The sequence below is a fragment of the Suricata suricatta genome, chromosome 14 (genome assembly GCF_006229205.1).
Source record: "Suricata suricatta isolate VVHF042 chromosome 14, meerkat_22Aug2017_6uvM2_HiC, whole genome shotgun sequence".
NCBI lineage: Eukaryota > Metazoa > Chordata > Mammalia > Carnivora > Herpestidae > Suricata > Suricata suricatta.
This window is the reverse complement of record NC_043713.1, coordinates 19,616,071-19,641,293: the sequence shown is the minus strand read 5'-3', so window position 1 is coordinate 19,641,293 and position 25,223 is coordinate 19,616,071. Positions and strand designations below refer to the sequence as shown.

General features: G+C 38.5%; 1 protein-coding gene across 2 annotated transcripts in view; it reads left to right on the top strand.

The window, feature by feature from the left end:
• RAB27B (RAB27B, member RAS oncogene family) overlaps positions 1–25,223 on the top strand; it is a 76,896-nt gene that overhangs the window by 43,442 nt on the left and 8,231 nt on the right. Inside the window, exons 1-3 of one of the 2 annotated variants that reach the window (XM_029922408.1) lie at positions 12,048–12,099; positions 22,565–22,736; positions 24,344–24,429. In XM_029922408.1, coding sequence (XP_029778268.1) covers positions 12,095–12,099; positions 22,565–22,736; positions 24,344–24,429 — 263 coding nt within the window. In that variant the 5' untranslated portion in view covers positions 12,048–12,094. Of the gene's footprint in view, positions 1–12,047; positions 12,100–22,564; positions 22,737–24,343; positions 24,430–25,223 lie in introns of those variants that run through there. The other variant, XM_029922409.1, reaches the window with a different exon arrangement.

The window sequence follows — 25,223 nt, the reverse complement described above, 5'->3', positions numbered from 1 at the left end:
CCTGGGGAAGTCAAGTGCTGCCTTAACTTCAGAGGAATGGTCTGGCTGTCCTGGGACTGGAGGGGACAGTCACCTGCCTGATGCCACTCCCATCCCAGCCTCTGAGATCCTGGCAGCTCAGCTCTTTGGCTCTCTTCTAAATGAGTGTGTAGCTTTTGGTCAACTGTTTGTAAAATTACTAATTTTAAAGACTCTTGAAATATTAATTAGCTTTTGATAATTAATTCCTACAGATAAGCCCTTTGCTCCCATTTCCTACATGTTGCCATCTAAAGAAGATAGATCATGGGAATGTATAAGATAAGAACAAAATAGATTTGGGGGGAATTTCTTAAGAACAATTCACAATAGAAACTTGAATAGTCCTCCAGCATATTTCTGTCTCTGATAAGCTATGAAAACAGTACTGGTTTGATAAGTTAAGTGACATTCTGCTTCTCCATAACAAATATTTACTCATGCTTTAAAAATTTTTTTTAATGTTTTTATTTTTTTTAATTTTTTTATTTTTTTATGGTTTTTATTTATTTTTGAGAGACAGAGACAGTGAGAGCAGGGGAGGGGCAGAGAGAGAGAGGGGGACACAGAATCCAAAGCAGGCTCCAGGCTCTGAGCTGTCAGCACAGAGTCCAACACGGGGCTCAAACCCACAAACTGTGAGATCATGACCTGAGCTGAAGTTGGACGCTCAACCGACTAAGCCACCCAGGCGCCCCATACTCATGCTTTTAAAACAATAAATTAGCTAAAGGTAGCCTCAAGTTAGAAATTTAATTTTACTGATTAAATCCTTTGTAATTTAGCAAAGGATCCTATCCACACATAAACTGTCAATCATATTTTATAAGAAGACCCCCAACTCTGAGAGACCATTAGTAAACTCTTAGCTCATCTGATTTTGTGTCCTGCCCCAAAACAACGAAATTGAGTTCAGTCATATTTATCTCCCGAACTTAACACACTTTATTTGAAAAGCAGACTCTCAGTTTTACTCTAAATATGATTGCATTTGCATAAATATCATTTATAAACAACTATCCAGGAACACAAGCATTGCCTAAAGTGAGGTGTGACTGTATATTTATTTAAAAAGATCCCAGACCCTGGGGTATCGTGTTTCATAGCTCGGTGTCAGGTGCTGGTCTATGAAGTGTGCATTCATTGCTCTTCCTTTTTGCATCAATTTTCATACCCAAATACATGTTTCCTGACTTTGGGAATCGACATGCTGGAAGACAGTACACTAATTGTCTTGGTCTAAAGGCAACAAGCTGTGGATTCTGACTGATCTGGATTCAAACCCCAGGGCTGCCAATCATTCGTTGTGTGATTTGGGCAAATTAATTAACCTTTCTGAGTTTCAGCCTTTTCCTTTGAGAAACCCCTAAGGGTTATTCTGAGGATTAAATTAACTGAAGTATGTAAAGTGCTGAGTGTAACAACAACTCAACAGGAGGCTGCTAATATTAATTCGAATTATCATCTGGCAACTCAACAAGTGACTGTTAATATGAATTCTATTTATGTCTACACTGAAAAACCAGAATCTAATAGAAGAAGTGTTTTGACGGATTCCTATCAGTTTTGTTTTCTAAGTGTATCATATGGATTAGTTATGTCTCCCTATATTGAGTCTTGGCTTCCCCTAGAAATTATTTTTAATTTTTATAATTCTATTTGTTTAAAAAATATGTAATACTTCCATGTGGTTCAAAATTTAAAAGACACAAAAAGTGTACAGTGAAAAGTATCCTTCCCTTCTTTGCCTTCTATCTAGTTAGTTCCCCCTCCGAGAAGCAAATCTTCAAAATCCACTTTACACATGTCTAATTAAACAGTTGGATATATATTTTCTTCTTTCGCCCTTTTTTTGCACCAAAGTTGTCATACTGCTTATGGTTGCTGAATGAGACACATGACATCTCGTTAAATGTATAATATTTGTGACGCACTTGCACTAAAGCGTTGTTTTTTAATCCCAAATTCCAATTTAACTGAGTGTCTTGAATTTTAGTTGCTAACTCTGGCACGCTGTTTACTGGTCATGCTGTTTGGCACTTTGTTTGTCTGCTTTGGATTTTTTATTTCTCTCACATGAGAATCATCTGAGGTGGCTTTTGAATTCTACGCCCCCTAATCACACGGTCCAGGACAGTTTATCAGCATCCTTCAGGGTTGTACTCAGGCAACAGCACCTTTTTCCCCCAGCGATTGTCTTTAACTGAGAAATAATTGGCCCCACACGGAAAAATGAACCCTTTTTGTCTACAGTTCAATGAATTTTGACAAATACATACACTTGTCTTATATTTTGGCGATCATTCACAAAGCAGTTCTTAAATTGTAAACTCTTTGGAACATTACATTTTATGTTATATTTTCACTTTTTCATGGGACCTGAGCATTCCATCAAGGTTTCTGGTAAATATAGGTTGACTAGCAAGAGTCCTTTGCTGCAGTCACAAAATGAGAAGTATTATTAATAAGTGTTTGCAAGTGTCACAGTGATTATAAAGAAATACAAAGATTCCAAAGAAATGGTTGGTGATGGTGGTTTACACCAAGATCGTTTTCACCTACTGAACCTCCCCATTGGCTACGTGATAAACCAGGTGCTTTACCAACACCGGATGGCCCCGTTGACACAGGAGAGACGTGAAGAGATGTGAGAGCCAGGTTAAATCATTTTCAAGCCACACAGCTGGTGGTTAGAGGAAAGGAATTTCAGCCATGTCTGACCCCAAAGCCTTGTTAGGGTCACATCTCAATCTGACTTAATTTTGAGATGCCACTTTCCTTAGCACTATTCAGAAATGCCGATTTTTAATTTGGAAAACAATTCAGAACAGCTGTTTCTATTTCTCAGCAGACGACTATCTCAGCTAAAATCCCTTCTAGAGAGAACCAGCTGAGAGAAACTGAACAGGTAAAATTCCCTGGGGTTCAAGTTTCTTTCGTCTCTATACATCCTTTACAAGGTAGTTCTGGATTTTGTGTTTGTTGGCCCCTCTGCTTTGAGTCACCTGAGCCTGAAGGGCTTATGCAAAAGACTTGAATGGACATAATTATGAGCTGTGATGTAGGGGAAAGGAAGCAGTGTTTCTTGCTAAGGAATCTTATTCTGCTTGACGTGTGTGTATATTATACCCATGTCGTGATGTGTGACTAAATGAAGGAACTGAATTAAAACGAGAGGTGGACATCTTATTTCTGCACATCCCAAATATTTTCTTTCTCATCCCTTGTAGATGTGTTTTATGAAATGCTTATGTAGAGACAGACCACAAAACCATTCTAGTTACTGTAAGAGAGGACAACATGAGTATCTGTTTCAAGGTCATTGCCTGATAATGACATCTTTTCAGGTACAGATTCAGGGAGGAGAGATGAAACCAAATTCTATTTCCAGCCTAACTACTTTTGTGTGTCTCTATGTGTACAGCACTTAGGAAAGTCTCTTGCATGTAGTTAATGTTCAGCAATTGTTTGTTGAGCTGTCCTTATATTCTCGTTTAAAACTGAGCATAGGAACACCTGGGTGGCACAGTCGGTTAAGTGTCCAACTCATGATTTCAGTTCAGATCTTTATCTCACAGTTTGTGAGTTTGAGCCCTGCATCGGGCTCTGCACAGATGGAGTGTGCTTGGGATTTTGGCTCTCCTCTCTGCCCCTTCCCTGCTTGTGTGCTCGCTCTCTCTCTCTCTCTCTCTCTCTCTCTCTTTAAATAAATAAATAAACTTAAAAAAATAAAACTGAGTGGGTTCTGGGTTTCCTGGGTGACTCAGTCTGTTAAGCGTCTGATACTTGTTGATTTCTTTTCATGATCCCAGGGTCATGGAATTGAACCTCATATCAGGCTCCGTGCTGAGCATGCATCCTCCTTGGGATTCTCTCTCTGTCTTTCCAGCTCCTCCACTAGCACTCTCTCTCACTCTCAAAATAAATAAACAAACACTTTAAAAAACCACCTGAGTATATACTGTGTTCTGGGTAGCTGGGCAGTGCAGAGAAATCATTGCAGCTGGACCCATGCACAGTTATCATGGACTCCGTGAGACTACAGGGCTGCACTGACATATTAAGTTCACGGAATGTTGATCATTTCAGCTCATCTAGAAGCATCTTTAGGAGATGAACCAACCTTGAAATCTTGACATTTAACAAAAAGTAAATGAGAAAGAATTCCTTAAGGTCCAGTGAATTTCAGAGGGTGCTTGCTGCCTGACATTCCATGGCAAATGTGGATCCTTAAAACAAAAAAGAGAGAGAGAAGAAGAAGAAGAAGAAGAAGAAGAAGAAGAAGAAGAAGAAGAAGAAGAAGAAATCCATGAAACCACAATTTGAGTGATTCCAGTAGTTTGGATTGGGTTTTGGCCCAGCATCCAAAAAATAATGCTGTGACAGCAACAAAGAAATTGTAAGCAAGTTTTTTGTAAAGACCATGAAAGAAGGGAAGAAAATGGAAACCAGATCAGCTTCCTAATGTCTTATTAATTCTCTTAGTGTTTTGTTAATTTTATGAATTGATCTGAAATCTCTTGAGTTTTACTTTTTTAGAAGCACAATGATCATGTGTGCTTTGCTGCATAGCGGGTTCCCTTCCCATGCATTACTGGCAATGCTCCTGCTCTCAGTGGACAGACTAGCCTTTTCTTGTTTTTTTCTTTAAAGTGTATTTATTTATTTTGAGGGAGACAGAGACAGCACGAGTGGAGGAGGGGTAGAGAGAGGAAGAGAGAGAATCCCAAGCAGGCTCCACACTGCCAGCACAGATCCTGATGCAGGGCTCAAACTCACTAACCATGAGATCATGACCTGAGCCAAGACCAAGAGTCCAATGCTTAACTGACTGAGCCACCCAGGCGCCCCTGAAGGACTAGCCTTTATAAGCTCAGAATGATGTATAGCTCCTGTTGGAGTTTCTACAATTCCCTTTTGTCCAGCCCGGGTCTTTTATTATCTTATTCTAATGTTTTCACCTCCCTTTATCTTTCTTCAGACCACTCATTTGAATTTTTCGGTAGCCTTTTCCTTGTTGCTTCTTTTACATCTAGAATCCAGTAATACAAGTGTGTCTTTATAAATTCTGGCTGCACAATTTGGAACTTTCCCTTACTCTTGCATCTTGTTTCAACACGTAGTTTCAGACAAAGTATTGGCAGAAGTACAGATTATCATTGATTCAATTAAATGCCTCTGGTAAAGGGCAGAGTGGTTTTCTTAAGTTAATTATTTATAATAGCTTTTAGAACCTGAAGAGCTCAAACAATATAGATATTTAGGATGGCTTGACATATTTAGGACCATCTGGAAACAAAATCCCGAGGGCAGAGAGGAGCTTCGCTTCATACCCCAACCCTTCCCACATTTTTTAGTGTCCCTCCACCAGCCCATTGACCTTATTTTGCTAATTCCTTCTTCTCTGTTTTCCCATTCAGGAATTTCATTAATACAGAGATGCCTTATTCTACCTTTACCTCTCTTTCATTAGTCATTCAACACAGTATTCTGTGTCTCTTTTTACCAGGTACTCTACTCATCAAAACTTGGCTTGGGGGGTGGGGAGGGACTTGCTTTGGAAGACTTGGTTTAGGTGACTATGGGAGGTAGTGAGTTCACTGAGTCAACTTAATGAACACTATTACCTCCTTGGTCACTTCTTGCTCTAATACAGTTAGCATCCTTCCACTAGATCCTTTGAAGTGTCTGTTTCATAAGGATTTCATGAGGGGTTTAGGCACTATGGCTGTGCAGATGTTGGGGTTCAGAAAGGCCTTTCAGCACACCTCAAAAACACTGTCTATGGATGCTGTCAGAGAACAACTGTCACAAAATGTATGTGGGAAAACATAAGAGGTTCTCTGAGTTTGCCTTTGTACCACACAAGAGAAGATTAACCATAGCCTTTTAAAAAAATATGTAGAGACAGAAAAATGCAGCAGGTGAATTGGGTAAAAGATTTTATAATTCTCTGTAAAAAATTTTTTATCCTCTGTATAAAGATAATATAGATTCTGTAAATTCAACACAGTTGAAATTTGTTCACAGGCAGACCTGCTTCCAGATTCCAGATCCTTACTGAGCAATTAATTTCTCCTCTATGAATCAAGTCCACAGTAAAAACAGTAGCAAACAGTTACTCAGTAGCAAACTTCCAAATAATGTAAGTTATTTGCATTCTATAGTGATGTTTTCTTCAAATTTCTTAAAACATTAGCCATTTTTATACATTTAAAATATGATTACTTTCTCTTGAAGTACAGATTATTTTTATTTTGTATCATGAATGTTTGAGATCTAAGATAATGTATTGTCTCATTAAGAACTTTACATATCAGGGGCTTCTGAGTGGTGGCTCAGTGGGGTAAGTCCCGACTTTTGATTTCAGCTCAGGTAATGAGCTCATGGTCCGTAGGACTGAGTCCTGTGAGTCTGGATCAGCGTTGGGTGTGGAGCCTGCTTAAGATTTTCTCCATCCCTCTACACCTCTCTCCATGTGCATGCTCTCTCCCTCTCTCTCTCAAAAAAAAAACAAAAAAAACAAAAAAAAAAACCCTTTACATATGAGATTGCATAAATGAGGATTTGAGGCCATGATTTTCTTGCATGAGATTCTGTAATATTGTGATTTGTAAGAAATATATATATTTGATCACTCAGATGACTGAAATATATTTCTCAAATATATTTGGTCTTCATCTGCAGTTCCTGACTCACAGCTCCCAAACCCCTTGGAATTTCCTGAGGGATAAGAGCAATGGGGTATCTTTTGCCATAATATTTGGTCTCCACTTCTCAGTTCCTGACATAGCTTCAGAGCCATCAAGGGGACATGGGTGTCTTGGTATTCATAACAAACTCCCTTCCATTACAGCTAGGTATGTGTCAGTGAAGTGAATTTTAGAAAATGTCAAGGGAAGAGGGTTAAGTGCCAGGAGATCCAACTATGGGTAGAAGGTTGGAACTTTCAGTCTCACGTTGTGATTTCAGGATAGGGGAGAGCCACTGGAGTCTGAATCAGTCACCAGTGGTCAATGAGTTAATCAATATGTCTAAGTACTGAAGCCTTCATAAAAACAGAAAAAGGAGGGGATTCAGAGAGTTTCCAGGTTGGGGAGCCAGAAAATCTCCACATGCCACCATGCCAGGCCCCAACTCCATGAGGTTAGAAACTTCTTTGTTTGCTGCCATGCCCTATGCAATCTCTTCATCCAACTGTTGATTTGTAACCTTCGAGAATCTTTGTAATAAATCAGCAATCTAGTGAGTAAACAGGTTTCCTGAGTTGTGTGAGCAAATTAATCAAACTTGACGGGGTTGTGGGTTATAGCCACTTGGCCAGAAGTACAGGTAACAATTGGGACTCACAAATGGCATCTGTATCGGAGGGGCCGTTGGCACCTCCAGTTGGTAGCTGGACAGTTAGAAGCACATGTGGCGACCTGGGCTTTCAGTTGGTGTCTGAAGTAGAGGACTATCTTGTGGGACTGAGCTCTTTACCTCTGGAACCTGGGTATAGTGTCAGAATTGAGTTGAATTCTCAGACACCCTATGGGTGTCAGAGAATCGCTTGTTGGTGGGGGGAAGCCTACACACACACACACACACACACACACACACACACACACACACACACACGTTGGACTTGGTCCAGGAAGCCAAAAGAAGTTCCCTCTTCAGTAATCTTACCCAGAAGCACTTTAAAAAAGCCTTTTCTAGCATCTCATCAAAATCTTATGTACTTTAACTGGACATGGTTCTGAAAACCAAAGAAGCAGAGGTAGGTATTAAGGCCTTTGCTCACTTAAAAACCATTATTACTAGAGTGGAAACTATAGTTCACCCACAGGGTTCTTTAATTTTATAGCTTTATACTTTACACTAGCTTTACATTAGCTTCTTCTTTGATTTGACATGTAAGGTAACTTTGATGGTAAAGACACTGTTTCTTATACAAAATGTTCAGCATTTTGAGTGCACAACTCAAAGTTCTCCAAGACCAGCTATCTTTATTACAGAACCACATAAATTAGATCTAACAGGACATATGTTAGTGTCTCCAGCAAATATTTGCTGAACACCTATTTTTAGCCGGCTCCAAAGTGAACAAAACATGCACAGATTCCCCCTATTCAGAGCTTGCAGTCTAGATAGGAAGGAGAATGATAATAAACAGGAAGACAGATACCAGCTAGCAAGAAGGACTAGAAAAAAAAATTAAAATAGAGCAATGCCATAGAAAGGGAATGGGAGCCTTCTTTAGATTTGGGGGCCCGACACGATCCCTCTGATGAAGAAACATTTACACAAAGAACCGAACAATAGTAAGAAGGCGGTTTCTGAGACAGGGGAGGGAAAGGGTTATAGGTTGAGGGAACAGCCTGTTCAAAGACTCTAAGAAAGGATGAAATGTGGCTCCTTGAAAGAAGAGTCAGCCAGGTCATACAGCACTCTGTAAGGCAGGAAAAAGGACTCTGGGTTTTATTTTCAGTTTGATGAATGCCATTGGAAGATGTGAAGCAGGAAAGTGATGTTCTCTGACTATAATTTTGAGAGAAAATTTGCTTGTCACATGGAGAAGGGTGGGGGAAAGGCAAAGCTGGAGGCTTGAAGATAAGTTAGGAGACTCTTATTAGCTGTAGTGACCATGCAGTTGGTTCAAGTGGAGACCCTTCCAAGAGGGAAGGGGGCCACTGTTAACAGAAAAGGAGTGGCAGCTGGGCCTACAGTGAGAGCATGTGGTGACTTAGGTTGCACGGTTGTCTTGGTAACATAGTGGAGTTTTTATGACATTTCATTTAACCCCTGAAATAAACTCTGCATGCCCAGCACATGGTAGGTGCACAATAAATGTTGGGTGAGGGAATGCATGAATCTGGGGGAGATTAGTATCCTTGCCTTATAAATGGAACTGTGTTTTAAATATATGGTGAAGCCTAATTTTGACTATAAAACCCATATTCTTTTCTCAGTTTTTCACCTCATGCCTCATTATTGTTGCTTTTTAAGTGTTTCTAAATCATCTATATATTTCCATTTTCTTCCTTCATTTCCACCTTTCTCCTGGGTTTAGTGTTCTACATACAGAGGTTCTGTAAATGTGTTTGCTGTCCCAGTTTTTATTAAAGGCAGGGATCAGAGAGGCCATTGACATGTCAGTTCCCCAGGCAACTTTTTGATCTTTCCTTTGAAGCCCCCCCTGGGTCACATTTAATGCCCAGGCTCAGGAGGCCCTCACCTGGGCAATCTGTCAGGGTTGATTTAACAAGGCTGATGACAGGCAGTGCCTTAATGTTCCACTCGCTCCTTGTACAAAGATCTCCTTCCTCTGTTTTCTTCTGTCCTTCCAGGAAATCACCCACCTGACTTCCGGTGAGGAGACCTAGGAATCCTCTCCAAAGTACTCAGCATGCTCTTTACAGGCGAGGAGATTTTGCATGTTGTATACACTACACCAAACTCTCAACAAATAAGATGACCTCACTCTCCTACTTTGAATTATAGGCATAGGAAAAAACTCAAATTGGTATATATTAGCAATCTGTATTAAAAGTTGGACATATTTCTGGCTTACTCCATAAACATTCAGAGCTGACTTCTTTTCTGACAAGATCAGGTTAAATAGAAGATTGGTTTTTAGGGAGTGGTATGCACAGGCCTCATGATCTTTTCATGCTTGATGAGTCTGTGTGTGTGTGTATACAAGTGTGTGCATGTGTACATACATGCATTTGTGTTCATTATGATCCTGCTGATCCTGTATAATTAATAACTGATGCAACCCAGTCAATGTTGTCAGGCTGGAGAAAAATGTTCCCGCTTACGTTCTTATACTCATTCCTCATATTTTATCCTACTCATTTGTTTTGCTTAAGACCATGCAAACCTATCTGCCATGAGATACAATCCACCATTTGCTAATCTTTGTGATGATTCAATAGGTAAACCTTACCTGTAGTTGGATTTCTGAAACTAGTTTCTGTTTTAGACCCTAGGAAAAGTCTACTCTTTCACATGATGTTGAAGGGGTTTAAGGTGAATAATATTATAGTCCTACCCTTGGCTTAATTGGGGGAAAGACCATGGACTTAATATTAGTCTGTGACTGTCACTATGTAAATATGAATGAGATTAGCTACTGAATCACATTATCAGAGAAGAGCAGAGCCAGCTTTATGCTAAACCCCTAATAGTCACATGTGGTATATTCACCTTAATGTAGTCAACAGAAGTATATAGATAGAACAAATCTGAAACTTCTCTGTTTTGTTATTAAATGTAACTGGAAACTTTCTGAAATTTAATATACAAAGCATTTAGCTTTCATAATTTTTCCTCTTATTGTAATAATAATATTACCTACCCAGATGGGCTCAGAGATCAGCAGGAAAAACTTTACATTAACTATAATAATATAGTCACCTATAAGAAACCCTTTGCTTATTATGGGAAATAGTAGGAACCTTAGGAAACAAGACAATAAAGAAAGATATTTGGATTTTCCTTTTTAATTTTTTTTAATATTTATTTATTTTTGAGAGACAGATCATGAGCAGGGGAGGGTCAGAAAGAGAGTCAGAAGCAGGCTCCAGGCTCTGAGCTGCCAGCACAGAGCCCAACATGGGGCTTGAACCCATGAACTGTGAGAGCATTACCTGAGCCAAAGTCAGATGCTCAACCGACTGAGCCACTCAGGCGCCCCAAGGATTTTCCTTTTAAAAAAGTGGTAGAAATGATAGATGAAGAGCATCCTTAGATGTTAGGGAAGTAGATTGATTTCCCTAAATTTCTTTGAGACACACACAGACCCTCCATAAACTGGAAAGTGTCAGATATAGCAAATGTATTCTTGGTGACAGATAGCTTCCTGTGATTATTTTTCCCACTAAAATGTTAACATTTTCCTTTCAGTATTTTGACTTAATGTAGTGAATTGTGATATTTGTTCTTTTGTTAAAAAATACCAGAAAGTAAAATGTCAGTCTTTAATGGAAAATGTGATCCTGTTTTTCCTTGGGCAGGAGGGGTCTTCAGGGTGGTGATTTTGCAGAGATGAGAGATGACACCACCCAAACTATGTTCCTGCAGCTTGCTCTGTTTCCTCGCATCTTAGAACCAATATGGGAAACTTAGGCAAAGCTAATTTCATAAGAACTGTCTTATAACCATTCTTAGTTTATTAAAAAAAAGAAAAACAACAACAACCTCCAACTCATGGCATTTCCTTGCTGAGGTCATGATTCTTTTTCAGTGAGAACAGTCACTATGGATATGAGCAGACAAGAGAGGACCCACATGAAAGTCCCTTTCTCAGTTAAAAAAAAAAGGGGCAAATGCGGAATGCAAAATTCCAAGTAGCAATCTTTTTATAAGTATAATTTGGGTAAACCACTCACACTGTTGAATATTTCATGACTTTTCTCAGCCCAAAATTGTTATTAACTAAACAATGTTCACCAACCCTGAAGTTAAAGAATATTATAGAATGGAGGACTGTGCTGTCCTGCTGGGCTCTGGGCAAGGCACTAAACTGCCTTTTACTCTGCTCTGACGAGTCTGGAATATTCACCTAAATAGCAGGGACAGGCAGGCATAGCTGTAAACATCTTTGTGCTAACGGTGACTTTTCTTTTCTCTCTGGTTGCAGCTGGTGGTGCACGTTGCCAAAGACAAAATTATAAATGTTTTATATTTCGGAAAACGTGAGGTGGGTTTTAAACAGTGGTCAATTGATTAGGCTACTGCCAAGAAGTAAACAATAGGCTTATTAGAGCTGTAATTAGTTATTGTTGACATACTGTATTTTTAATCAGAGCTCCAGCAGGGGATAAAGTAGCTGAAATAATCTAGTGCTTTGTCAAGTAGAAGTAAAACCAGCTCTTTAAAATATAGCCGTGTCTTTTCCCTGAGATTTCTACACCTCCTTTGTTCTGAGAAATCTGAGGACTTCATTTTAAGTTACAAAGTAACCTACATGAATTAATGAATGATGTTGCGGTTGTGTTATACTGTGTCATTGGTGAGAATGCTTTTTTTTTCTTTTTATAGTTCTCTAGTTCTTGGCAAGAGCAGAAGGAGAATTCCTGATGACTGAATGTGGTAAGCCAGGTGTTTTTACATACTTAAACCACTGCAGGTAAAGACCCTAAGAATCCAGGGTTAAGTAATTTGCTCATGGCCACATGGTGGCTCATAGGGCTGTGGACTCCAACAGCTGGGTCTTACATCACATCATGGTCGACACTTGATCTGCAGATCCAACTTGATCAGCCAAGGCCAAGGCTTCTGCTTCTACTGAAGCTGTGTTTGCTGCATCCAGTGGCTGGGGGCATATACGTGCTGCTTCCAGGATGTGAGTGCTCTGCTGATCCCAGTCCTTGTCTCTTCTCTTCCCACCTCAAAGTCCAGCTCGCATCTCCTCTCCTCCACGAAGCCCTCCTGGTTATTTCTGTCCCCACCCCTGCACCTCTTTATGAATTTTTCTTTTTTTCTCCAATTTTTTATTTAAATCCCGTTTAGTTCACATACAGTATAATATTAGCTTCAGGTGTGGAATCTAGTGATTCATCACTTATATACAACACCCAGCGCTCATCAAAAGTGCCCACCTTGATCCCATCACGTATTTCACCCATCCCCCCACCCACCTCCCCTAGAGTAGCCCTCAATTGTTCTCTATATTTTAGCATCTGTTTCTTGATTTGCCTCTCTTTTTTACCCCCTCTGTTCGTTTGTTTTGTTTCTTAAATTCCACATATGAGTGAAATCATATGGTATTTGTCTTTGACTGACTTATTTCGCTCAGCATTATACTCTCCAGCTCCATGCAAATGGTAAGATTTCATTCTTTTTGATGGCTCAGTAATATTACATTTATTCCCTTGTGTGTGTGAATGTATGTATACACACACACACAGACACACACCACTTCTTCTTATCCATTCCTCAGTCATTGAACATTTGGGCTCTTTCCATAGTTGGGCTATCGTAGATAGTGCTGCTCTAAACATCAAGGTGCATCTGCCCCTTTGAATCAGCACTTCTGTATCCTTTGGATAAATACCTAGTAGTGCAATTTCTGGGTCATAGGATAGTTCTATTTTTAACTTTTTGAGGAAACTGCATACTGTTTTCCAGAGCGACTGCACCAGTTTGCATTCCCACCAACAGTATAAGAGGATTCCTCTTTCTCCACATCCTTGCCAATACCTGTTGTTTCCTGTGTTAATTTTAGCCATCCTGACAGGTGTGAGGTGATGCCTCATTGTAGTTTTGATTCGTATTTCCCTGATGATGAGTGATGATGACATCTTTTCATGTGTCTGCTAGCCATCTGGATGTCTTCTTTGGAAAAATGTTTATTCATGTCTTCTGCCCATTTTTAACTGGATTATTTGTTATTTGGGCTTTCTGAGTTTTTCACTCTTCCGTGAATACCTTTTAAATTTAGAGACATAGATTTTCTGGTGTTTAGCTCATTTCAAATAAGTTACCAGATAAAGATATTTAACATTTATTTATTTTCTTTCCAACCACATAAAGGTTAAGAACCACATGTAATAGCATTCTGTATTTTCCACTCAGCTTTATACACATTGCAGAAATAAAATCCTAGTCTAGAAATTTCCATTACCATAACCATGGACATAATATAGAAAGAATCTTTGACCTAAATAAGCACTTTCTTTTTTTAAAATTTTTTGTTTATTTTTTATTTTTAAGAGAGAGAGAGGGTGTGAGTTTAAGCAGGGGAGGGACAGAGAGAGGGAGACACAGAATTGAAGCAGGCTCCAGGCTCTGAGCTGTCAGCACAAACCTGATGCGGGGCTACAACTCACAAACTGTGAGACCATGACCTGAGCTGAAGTTGGATGCTTAACTGACTAAGCCACCCAGGTGCCCCCAAAATAAGCACTTTCTTTGGACTAATTCCATTCTTTGTAGATATAATCTCTCTTTTTCAGCATTTACTAAGCTCATAAAATGCTTCCTGTTAAATATCATTTAAAACAACCAGCCAACATTCTTTTTCTAAAGAAGTCTTGGATTTTTTAATATTTATTTTTTATTTTTGGAATTATATCATTCTATGAGTTACCTAGAGTTAGGTTTAAGTGAGAAAATTGTATTAATATGTGAGCCCATCGATGCTATCTAACTTGGCTTCCTTACATTTCAGAGATGTAGAATTTGTGGGCAGATATTTTGATTAGTATGCCCTTTCTCAGATAATGAAGCAAAGCAGTATAAGTTTGGCAAGACTTCAGCAAATCAGCAGCCAGCTGGAAAATGATCACAATTTTGCAAGATTATTAGGCCAATGTCTGAAAACTTAGGAAAACATCCTATTAAATTAGCTCAAACTTGTATCTGTTTTCCATGTGGAGACATTAAGAGTTGAAGCTTCAGTTTACATATATACACTCAATGTTTTCCATGTGTCACATAACAAAGATAGATTGACTGCCATCATAGAGGATGGCGTGCCCTGGTTGTAATGAGGGAAAGCAACTGTCCCGTGGCTGGAGCTGGTGGGTCCACTGAGGCCGGAACCTATGGTGGGAATGGAACCATCTTCCCAACCACCCGCTGTGTTTGGAGACACTGTCTCCAACCAGCCACTGTCTTAGGAGATATGTCTTCATAAATGTGGTCAACTCTGCTCTCCTGTAGCTATAGTATGAAACTAGGGGTTACATGCGCCATTCAGATTAAGAATCACTCACTGGCAGTGAGGAGTCTTTGTGCTAAAAGGTGGTGTGGTGGTTCTTAAGCTTGACTGTACCTTGGAATCATCTGGAGAGCGTTAAAAAAATATGAATGCTTTGGTCTCACCATCAGAAGCCAGATTTACCTGATATAGGGTGTGGCCTGGGCATCAGGGAGTTTTAACAGCAGCCAAGTTTGAGAACCACTAAGTTGGGAAGACTCATTTTTGGGTCTTGCTGATTGGCTTCAGGAAAGATGTCAACCTCTGTTTGTACACTTCCTAATGTGCTGTGTTGCCTCACAGGCTTTTCCCACTCCTGGAAGAGGTAGAGGTCAAAGAATCTTTCCGTGAAAAGTCTTTGCTGAATTTCAAGGAATTTACACTTATTTTTCTTGCTCCCTATTAATGTCCTAGGTGAAAGGACCCACAAAAGCATTTTTTAAAAGTAGGACTATAATGAAAAGGAAGCCATATGGCTCCATTATGAAGACAAGTATAAAACCTTTTCAGGTCAAAAACTAAATCTTTCCAAAAATTCTTAAAGCTTAATTTACTTAATTCAAACATTTATGCAATGTCTTCAGTGTCTGTACTATATGCGTTTTGAGCGAGTAAATAATGTGTTGAAGAGTACTCCTAATTGTCCGGGAAACAAAGTTTACAGTATGTGAGGGAAGCAAATGCTATGTAGCTGGAGAAGCGTGGCAAGGGCATTGTGACTGTGGGTATCAGCAGAAGAAGGACTCCGCTAGCTCTGTGCCAAGCTTTACAGATGGCTATCAGCGAGAGGAAATTGCTCTCAACTGTAAGAAGATCAAATTAGATAAACGGACTCTTTTCTTGACCAAGGGGTTTCTCTACTCTAGAATGAGTTGCTGAAGGGGAGTAAGAATCTCAGACTTCTGGAATAGTTTCCTGTAGATGTACCTGAAGGTGAATAAAAAGGAAGAAAAACAGTTCCCAAATCTGACTTCTCTTCTGTCATACTTTAGTGGAATAGGTGAACCCTGAGTGCCAGGACCTGCTACAGAGATTCCCAGTGAGCCTCTGGAGAGGCCTTAGAGTTTGTGCCTGTAAACACCCCATGAATATCAGTCCTCAGCCAGCATTGGGACCCACTGGATTTTCTGCACACCCAACTTCTGTTCCAGTGCTGGTTCACAGGCTCCTGACAACCAGTCTGCCCTGCCGTGAGCATGTTTGCTCGGTAGATTGGCTATCAGGTCCCTGTCGAATAAGGAATATTTTTATAAATAAGAAATAACTGTAAATGTGAGAATTAGGCTCATAGAGTGTATATTAGGCCCTTTCCATTCAGGAGGGTATTAAGACCTGAATACAAATGATTCTCACTCATAAGTGACTTCATTGTAAACAAGTATTAATTCAGACCTAGCTAGTGGAGCTTGGCTAAAAAAATTATTTTAAAAATAAATTTAAATTAAATAAATTTTATGTAAAATAAATAAATGTAAATAGATTTCAAATTAAATTAATTTTAAAAAATTTTTAGAGAGAGAGCTGTTTTAAGTAGGGAATAGGGGCAGAGAGAGAGAGAGCAAGAAAGAGAGAGAGAAAAAGAGAGAGAGAATATTAAGCGGGCTCCATGCTCAGCATAGAGCCCAATGCAGGGCTCAGTCCCATGATCCTGGGATCACAACCTGAGCCAAAGTCAAGAGTCAGATGCTCGATCAATATAGCCACCCAGACGCCCCAATTTGAAATAATATTTATAAATTAAAATATGACATTCTTACTTTAATGGGCTTTCAAAACAACTCCACCGAGCATATTTCATATATCATAAAATCTACCCTTTTAAAGTATATAATTCAATGGTTTCTAGTACATTCACAAAGATGTGCTACCATTATTATCTAAATCCAGGACATTTTCATTATCCCTTCCAAAAAGTCTCTTTCCCATCAACAGTTACTCTCCGTCCTTCCTCTCTGTATCCCCTGGCAAACACTAACTTATATTCTGTCTCCATGAGTTTGCCTATTCTGGACATTGCATATGTATTGAACCACGGATTATGTGAGCTTTTACATCTGGCTTCTTCATCTAGCACATTCTCAAGGTCCTCCGTGTCGTAGCATGTGTCCATACTTCCTCCTTTCTGTGGCTGAGTAATATTCCATCGTGTGGCCATGCCACATTTTGTTTATGCATTCACCCATTCATGGACCTTTGGGTTGTTTCCAGTTTGGAACTATTATGAGCATTTTGGTACAAGTTTTTGTGTGGATATCTGTGTTTCTTTTGCGTATAGACCTAAGAATATTGGTCATTTATAAGCTGACTGATCAATGCATGGGGATACACTACTATTCCCTCAAATTGTATCTATGTTTGAAATTCCTTGTAATAAAAAGTAGAGAAAATAAAGGAAAAAAAAAAACCTAACACAGTTTCAAAACTTCCCACAAAATGAAGCCAACGGCGAAAAACGTGACTTTTGAGGGAAAAAAAATTTAGACAAATAAAATATTCATTGCCTTAGAAGTGAGTTTAGTATGTGAGAATAATAAAGAATATGAGAATAATACATCAGTAGAGACAAATCAAGTTAAAGGTGACTTGTGTGAGAATTTTCATCCCTTATTTTCAGGGTAAGTAAAGTGAACTTCAGAGTTCAATAGCTCCTTGGTTTATCTCTATTTCATTGGATTCATTAATCATTGGATGAAACAAAATGGATACTTTTATCTTTTAAAAAAGATGTGATTGCTCCAGTAAACACATTGTCAGCCTAAGCAAAGGCTGTTTGATGAAGTTGATATTTATATTTATATTTATATTTATACTTGGGTTTAAATTTTCCATATAGGCTCACATCCATTAATTATAAATAGTCATTAAGAAGAATCAACATGAAAATAAAACCTTCTAAAAGAACAAAATTCTACAGGCTACACTAAAGAACATTTTCGTTTATTACTTTTAAATTACCCCCACCTTTCTTAGCTCCAGAAAATGCGTTCTGTTTTACTGATGCGCAGAGGCTATAGGTCCTTGAGTACTGTCCATAATTTAACTCTAACCTGTAGGACATGAATGTGGGTACGGGAAGAAACATTTCAAGGTCAATCAATGAGAACCACCCACGGGGTATCACTCACACTCAATGAAATTTTTGCTATGAGAATTCCACATCTCACCGTGTTTCTCCTGGAGCCCAATACAAACGAGCCAAATAAAAAGAAACGAGGAAATATTAACCATCTGTCCATTTTATGTTTGACAGCATAATTTTACTTAAAGCACCTACAAAATAGTATCACTGATATTTTGCGTACTATTTTAACCTTTCCAAAGTGTCTTAAGACTATTACGTTGGTTTTCATTAAGAATAGCTTCAAGTCACAGGTCCTAGGTAGTCATGGTATTTTTAAGATTGTGACATGAGAAATAGCAGAGAACATCAAAGTTTGCATGGGTAAGTCCATCTGTGTGATAGTCAGCCATACATTTCTGTAGCATTTGGTAAGCTCCCCTCTAGAGAAAACAGAGTATATCTTCAGAGTTGTGTAGACTATCATGCAAAATAAGAGGGGCTAATGAGAGTGTCTCAGATGGGCGAATGGATGCACAGAGAAGCCCTGTTCTGAGCCGTGACGTATTCAACTGACAAGTTTATACGCTCTGTGCAAGTACAAATCTCATTTCCAAAAATTATAGTCCCTCTGTATTTTCTGTTTTCCTAGATTCTTTGAAACTGCTTCTTTTAAGATATAAATATTCTATTTTGAGAAGGTTTTTATATTCTTGTGCAAATTAAAATAGAAAAATCAGCTCAGGAAGCGAGACCCGCAAGGTACCATAGTTGTCATTTAATATAAATATTCACTTCACAATTGAGGAAGGAAGGAGAATATGTCCTGAACTCGGAGGGACACCACATCCGCCAACTGCTCAAAGATTAATGCATTAATTATGACATTTGCATGGCTCTGACACTCAACACATAGGTATTGAGCTCCTAGTACATGCCAACCATGGTACTGGATCTTGTGGATTCAGCAGTGGACAAAGGATATTAAGTTACTGAGCAAATGAAATTTATGTTGAACAAGAATGAGGCCTATGGGGGGGGGGAAGTAGAGGGGAAGTAAGAGAGAAAGAAAAAGTGGGCAGTGTCATTTGAGATAGTCTAACTCTGATAATCATGTTCCTGTCAATAGCCAGAGGAAATTCCCTTCCCCCATAGAATGAAAATTTTCTACTTCTTATCTATCTAACTTTACATTTCAAATCATAATGAACAACATTCTTGGGTTTTCTTGTTAAGAGCTGTCATCCTACAAATCATCTAACTTCTGTGCACATGACTTCTCATCTGTAAACTGAGGACTAGACCACAAGATTACTTAGGTTTCCTTCTTCCTTTGAGACTCTTCATTAAGCAGAGCCTCACAAATGTTTGAGTCCTTTTTCCTACTCTTCCCAGCCCCTTATCTTCCCACGAAGGGCTCTGAGGATGATGCTTCAATTTCTATATCTGAAAAGACCTCCTGCGTCTTGTGGTGTAGCTTGTGACACAGTGATAATGGTAGAAAGTCCACATATCTCCTGAAGTACAGCAATCGTCTGGGTTTTTTTCTTTTTTTTAGATCCATAGAACCAAAAACTGACAAGACCATCAATCATTGTGCAGGAATAAATACTGCTAAACTTGTCAGCTTTTTGATCCTTCCCAGATCATTTTTTTTTTTTTTAGCTCAGTTCTTGGAAAAAGAAACCTTGCCAAGGCTTTAATTTTTCTTTGTGGTGTCATATTTGCTGTGCCAAAGATAGAATATTGAGGTCATATGATTTTAGGACTCAGAAAATCACATGGTAATAAAAGAGGAACCAAACTAAATAACTATATATGAGTAGTGATATAAAAATGAGAAATAAAATTCATTTTCAAAAGAACCTTAAGAGGCACGCTATCTCTTGCTGAGTTTACTTTGTCAGTTTCTTTAACTGGTCTACTGGAGACACTAAATAAAGGTTTTTCAATGGTGCCAAGCTTTGCATTCATTTTGGGGGGAATTTTTGTTAAATGCCACAAAGTATGCACAGCCCTTCACTTCTAGAAAAGAGCCAGTGTGGGGCCACGGTGAATTGATCCCTGGTGAGCCAGTTGTTCACTCTGAGCCTGGCTGGGAGGCAACTCCAGTATTCCTCCAAGCAAGTTTATGTACCGACAACAGAGAACAAATTGGCTGCTGATCAGGAAAATGTGTTAGGACATGTAGCTGGCTAGTGGTGACAATCTCATTCTACAAGTGGAAAGACGTCTCTCATGCACTGGTCCTGTCACTTCTTTCCTTGTAAGTCCTCCCTTTGTTATAAGATTAAAGACAAATTCATCTTCCTCTACAAAATCTTTACAGACCTCTGCAGTTTATGAAGATTACTGTCTTGTGTGAATGAAAAGCACAGCTCTTTGACTCATTTATTAAGAATGTTCCCCATCTTTTAAACCTATGTTGTATTTTCTTGCTTCTTTAAGTTTTAAGTGTGTACATGTCTTATTAGAAACTAGATTATAAATTACATTGAAAAAGTTTTCATCTTTGGCCTGCTACTATATATTGAATATATTTACCTAGATTTGCTCAAGATGTAGCTTTTAACAGTGTCACAGACAATATTACAAAAAGCGGTTAACTTTAAGCAAAATTTTAAAGTATGCTGATAAATCTTCTTGACTCTGTTATTTTGATTTTTCAGGGAGCCACAGTATCCTCCAACTTCATTTTGCATTTAGGCAGCCAGTAGCTTTAACTTCTTCCCCTTGATCAAGATGCGTGGTCAGGGAAGAATTTAGCTTTGGTCACTTATATCTCAGTTAGAAAAAAATTAACCTTTCTTTCCCAAGAGAATTAACAGCTTCGCCCAGTACTACTAGTGAAATGATAGACTTTATCATCCTGCAGAGGAGTTTCACATGAGTAAGTCTGGGAGAGAAAGCGAGAAGAAGGCCGAGAGATGGTGGTGTTGATATCTATCTCTTCTAGCAACCCATTTGGCTCAAAGAGTAGGAGAAGCACCATCTTCAACTGTAATGTTCTAGTAACATATTCAGGACCATCCAAACTTGGAACTAATCGCGGCTTAAAGACCATTATTGAAGACATTTTCCCAAGAAGAATTTCATGTCAATACTTGAGATACCCGTATCTTTTTATTAAGGAAGGCTGGTTATTGGTAGAAGCTAAGCATTTCTTCTGGAGCAACAATTATACTTCATATAGATACTGAACAGAAGCAACAACAATGAAAGAGAGAACATTTATCGTCAGCCAACATTCACCGTATGAGAGTCCTACTCAGTGAAGAAAGCATATTATAGGGGAGGAGAGCTTTAGCATAGAAGTAGGTATTGGCAGCTCTCAAAACACTTTAACTGAGAAACAATTCATTAATTAAAGAAACATATCCATAATAAATTTAGCAGGATTTCGCAGCACTAGGGTTCATATTTCAGAAGATTCTAATGTAAAAACATTCACTGATGTTCCGAATGATGTAACGATACAGATTTGCTAAGTACCTAATTATCATCTCCATCATTATTTATCCAAAGACATTAAAACTTTTAGTTTTGATGACTAACAAAGTGACACTATAAAAATAAAGTTTTGCTTGAATTGTTGAACATATGCACCATTTTCTTACAGGTAGGAAATGACTAGAATTATCTAGCAATTTTTAGATCTGTCTATGGGATAACCTATTGTTGAAATTTAATTTTAATCACTCCAGAACTGAAGAGCATGATGTTTTCTGGATCTGTAAAGGTGGGAAAATATTCTTCCGTCTTGTATTATAGGACAGATACTTTTCTAGGAATATCTTTATAGTCCTTCCTCTACCTGGGCTATAATAAACCCATTTCAACAACTCACAAATCAGAAAGTTTTACCAAATGGCAAATCATTTTGCTGACCTCAGGAGTGGAAATGTCATTAAGCATTTGGCAGGCGGTAGTGTAGAATTCAAAGACATTACATGTGTTCTTGGCATTTACCCATGGTGTCACCCATAGTCATTGTAACAGAAGAAATTAAGACCGAGGCAAAGGAGGTGAGGGCAATGGAAAAAACTGGCAAATGACATTCCTTCGGGCAGGTGAGATACTAACAGAATTACCATAGTTATGCTTCTTGCTAGATTTTCTCCTTTTTCAAGGTCTGGAAAACAGTCAGCAGATTTGCCAAATACAGCAGATTTGCCATTGGAGAACAGAGGCCTTGGTATTTCAAAACAGAAGATTGTTAGACACTGCTTTTGAAAGGATTTCAAATAATGTTTTTAAAGGTTGTCATCTCAGTTGTTAAATTTTTTAAATTAAAAAGGAATATTTTGCATGCACATAATAGAAAGCTCATTATCCATGATTAGATGCAAAATGTTCCCCTAGGTTTTTCTCTTCCACTACCCATGTATAATTTCAATCTCTCCCCAGCCTACCTGCATGATCTTGGGCCGGCTATTCTGTTTCTCGTAACCTTCTCTTCCTAGCACCAGACTCCTGGTCCCATAGGGCACTGGATTTAAAATAAAGGCTGTTGGCTCTTCAAGTCGTACTATTGCCGGGGCAGTGGCTCCTGTGGGTATCCTGTCATTGTATAGCTTTTTGTTCCATATTAACTGACACGATGTAAGAAGATTTGTACTGAGCGAGATGGTAGATATGCTCTTTCTTCCGAAGCTGCTCTGTACAAGTTCATTCAGAATTTGGCAGAATGGAAGTATTCAATTATTTTAAGCTTGAAACATAAATTTATGTTGTGTTTTGAAGGAAGGCAAAGGGGACCAATTTTTATCATAGCCTATTTTTCCTCTCCTACACAGGCCCACCAAGTGCATCACTATGACTGATGGGGACTATGACTATCTGATCAAACTCCTGGCCCTTGGAGATTCAGGCGTGGGGAAGACGACATTTCTTTATCGATACACAGACAATAAATTCAATCCCAAGTTTATCACCACAGTAGGAATAGACTTTCGGGAAAAACGTGTGGTGAGTTATTAACCATACTGTTATGTTAACCTTGTTGTTCATCCCCCCATATAAAATAGAATTAAGGAGCTATGTTTACTGAATTGCAAGGAGTCTGTCTTTTTTTTTTTTTGCAGGAAATTCATAACCTGTCACTTTAATTCAATTTAGAATATTTTTAATTTTGTCAACCATAAAAAACAGTTTGCTAAGAAAAATGTTGAGTGACACAATGACTTATCTCCAAAAGTATATAGGACAAATAAATAGTTTATGGATTTATATGAATTCTATGAATTCTCTAGGAATCCTTCAAAACCAGAATTATTCAGGTGGCGAAAACATTCACTCTTGCTCTAAGTTTCTCAATAAGAACTAGTGTTGTTCATTTCTCCACTTAAGAGAGAAGTTAATAAAAGGATGATTGGCAAATAGCTGGAACATGAGCTTTGTAAGTTCTTGCTGCATTTGTATTTATGTGTAGACTCAGCTATCAATCACTGGCTTATTATGAACAGAATGTGAGACCAGTCCATGCTATTTTACAAGATAAGGGAGCTTAAGTGAGAATTATGACTGCTTTCTGCTCCTATGCTAGACGCTAATGACAGGAATAAGGATATTGTGACATGTGAGACATGTAGCATAGACACATAAGCTTAGCCAGATTTACTGCCACCCAAGGTATTTGTGATTGCCAACATGGCTGCTGCTTCCAATTGATGTCACAAGTCTACTCTTTTCTTTGAGAATTGGGGTAGGGGGGAAGGAAATAGTGGTTGAGAAGTTAAATTCATGGTTCCTTATAAATCTTGTGCCTGATCTGAAAGTCAATACATTTTAGTGTAGTCTTAGCAACCTTGTTTCTAACACCTCCAGCATTTTCTTGTGACTTCACCGCTCCCAAATGCCTCCACTGGTCTAGGTAGAACTTGTTACAGAGTTTTCCCTTTAAACATTTTTACTAACCCATACTTAGGAGAGCTGATTAAGTTTTAAAGTTGTTATGCTTTGCTGAAATAAGAAGTCAAAAGGCCATAATTTTGAAATTTTAAACATTAAGAGCCTTTGGAAAAATTGCTAGTACAGGAAGACTTGAAATATCTTGTGCAAACTTATGAAGAAATAATGTGCATATTTCATGAGTAGGTCGTTTTAAATGTCTAAGTCACAGTAAAAGATATTCAGGTATTAGTAAAGCATTTTATTGCTTTAGAAGTGCATTACATCTGTTATTTAGGTTTTCAGGAACTCGGTAAAATAGGAAGAGATTGTGGGTCTCAATTTGCTATAGGAAAATAAGAGTCAAAGAAGTGAAATGAAGAGTTGATACTTGAACCTAGAACTTGGGTCCTAAATCTAATGTTTGCTGCCTCCATGAAGGAAGTGACAGAAGGTGTCTAATTTAAGTTTGCAGTATGCCTAAATTGTGTTGAAAATCATACTTGTACTTGACATTTAAAAGTGAGAGTCTATGTGATACTTCTGGAAAAAAACAGAGCAAATATTTATTCTGCACTCTGAACTTTGATTATAGTAATTGAGAAAAAACATGCTGAGTGAACCAAGAGAATTTGAATGTTGACAAAATCCAAAGAAATATCAACTGACGAAAATTTATCTTTTAGGTTTATAATGCCCAGGGGCCCAGTGGATCATCAGGGAAAGCATTTAAGGTGCATCTTCAGCTGTGGGACACTGCAGGACAAGAGCGGTAATAGTAAATTACTTTGTTTTTAGCTACAAACAACTTAGAAAATTTACTTTAAAGTGAATGCTGCACGAGATCTTGAAAGTCAGATGACTGCGACTCTTCTCCTGGTTTCAAAATAGACATTTATGTCAAGAAATAAGAACAAATTACTTATAGTTAATTGACCATAGATACCATTGTGTATATGGTACAATTTCAAAAATCAGATCTTCAAAAACTCTGAAGATCCTCGTGTTGTCTTTGTACTTTCAAATAAGAAAAAAAAAACCTTCTTTAGCATTTAATTAAATTAAGGTGGGAAATTGACATTATGAGAAGTGCAACCTGAAGAGGGAATTAAAGAAAGGGAGGTAAGGCCTTTCTCATTTCTTTGTCCTCTGCCACTTGACTGGCTTAGTTTTCTAAAATTTGGGTCACACCATTGCTCTCTAGCCAGAATATTTTCCTCCCTCCCCACCTTCCCTGATCCTCTCTTTTCACCAGGCTTGGCTCAAGTATTACCTCCTTCTGTGGGGCCTTTCTAAACACCCACCTGAAACAAACTTCCTCTTGCTCTGAACTCCTATAACACTGATCCTTCTATCCCTTAAGTTACTCAATTAATTATATACCCCCTGGAATAAGGTGAATCTTTTATTGCTTCACCTGTGGCCTTCTTACCCCAACAAAATTGTCAGCATTACCAGGGCAGAGACATGCATGGTTTTCTAGCATCTTCTCTGAATCAATGTCCAAGGCAAGACAATCTCAGTAGGAAGGAGTCTTGTTTGCTTAGAACTGGAGATACTGTTCCA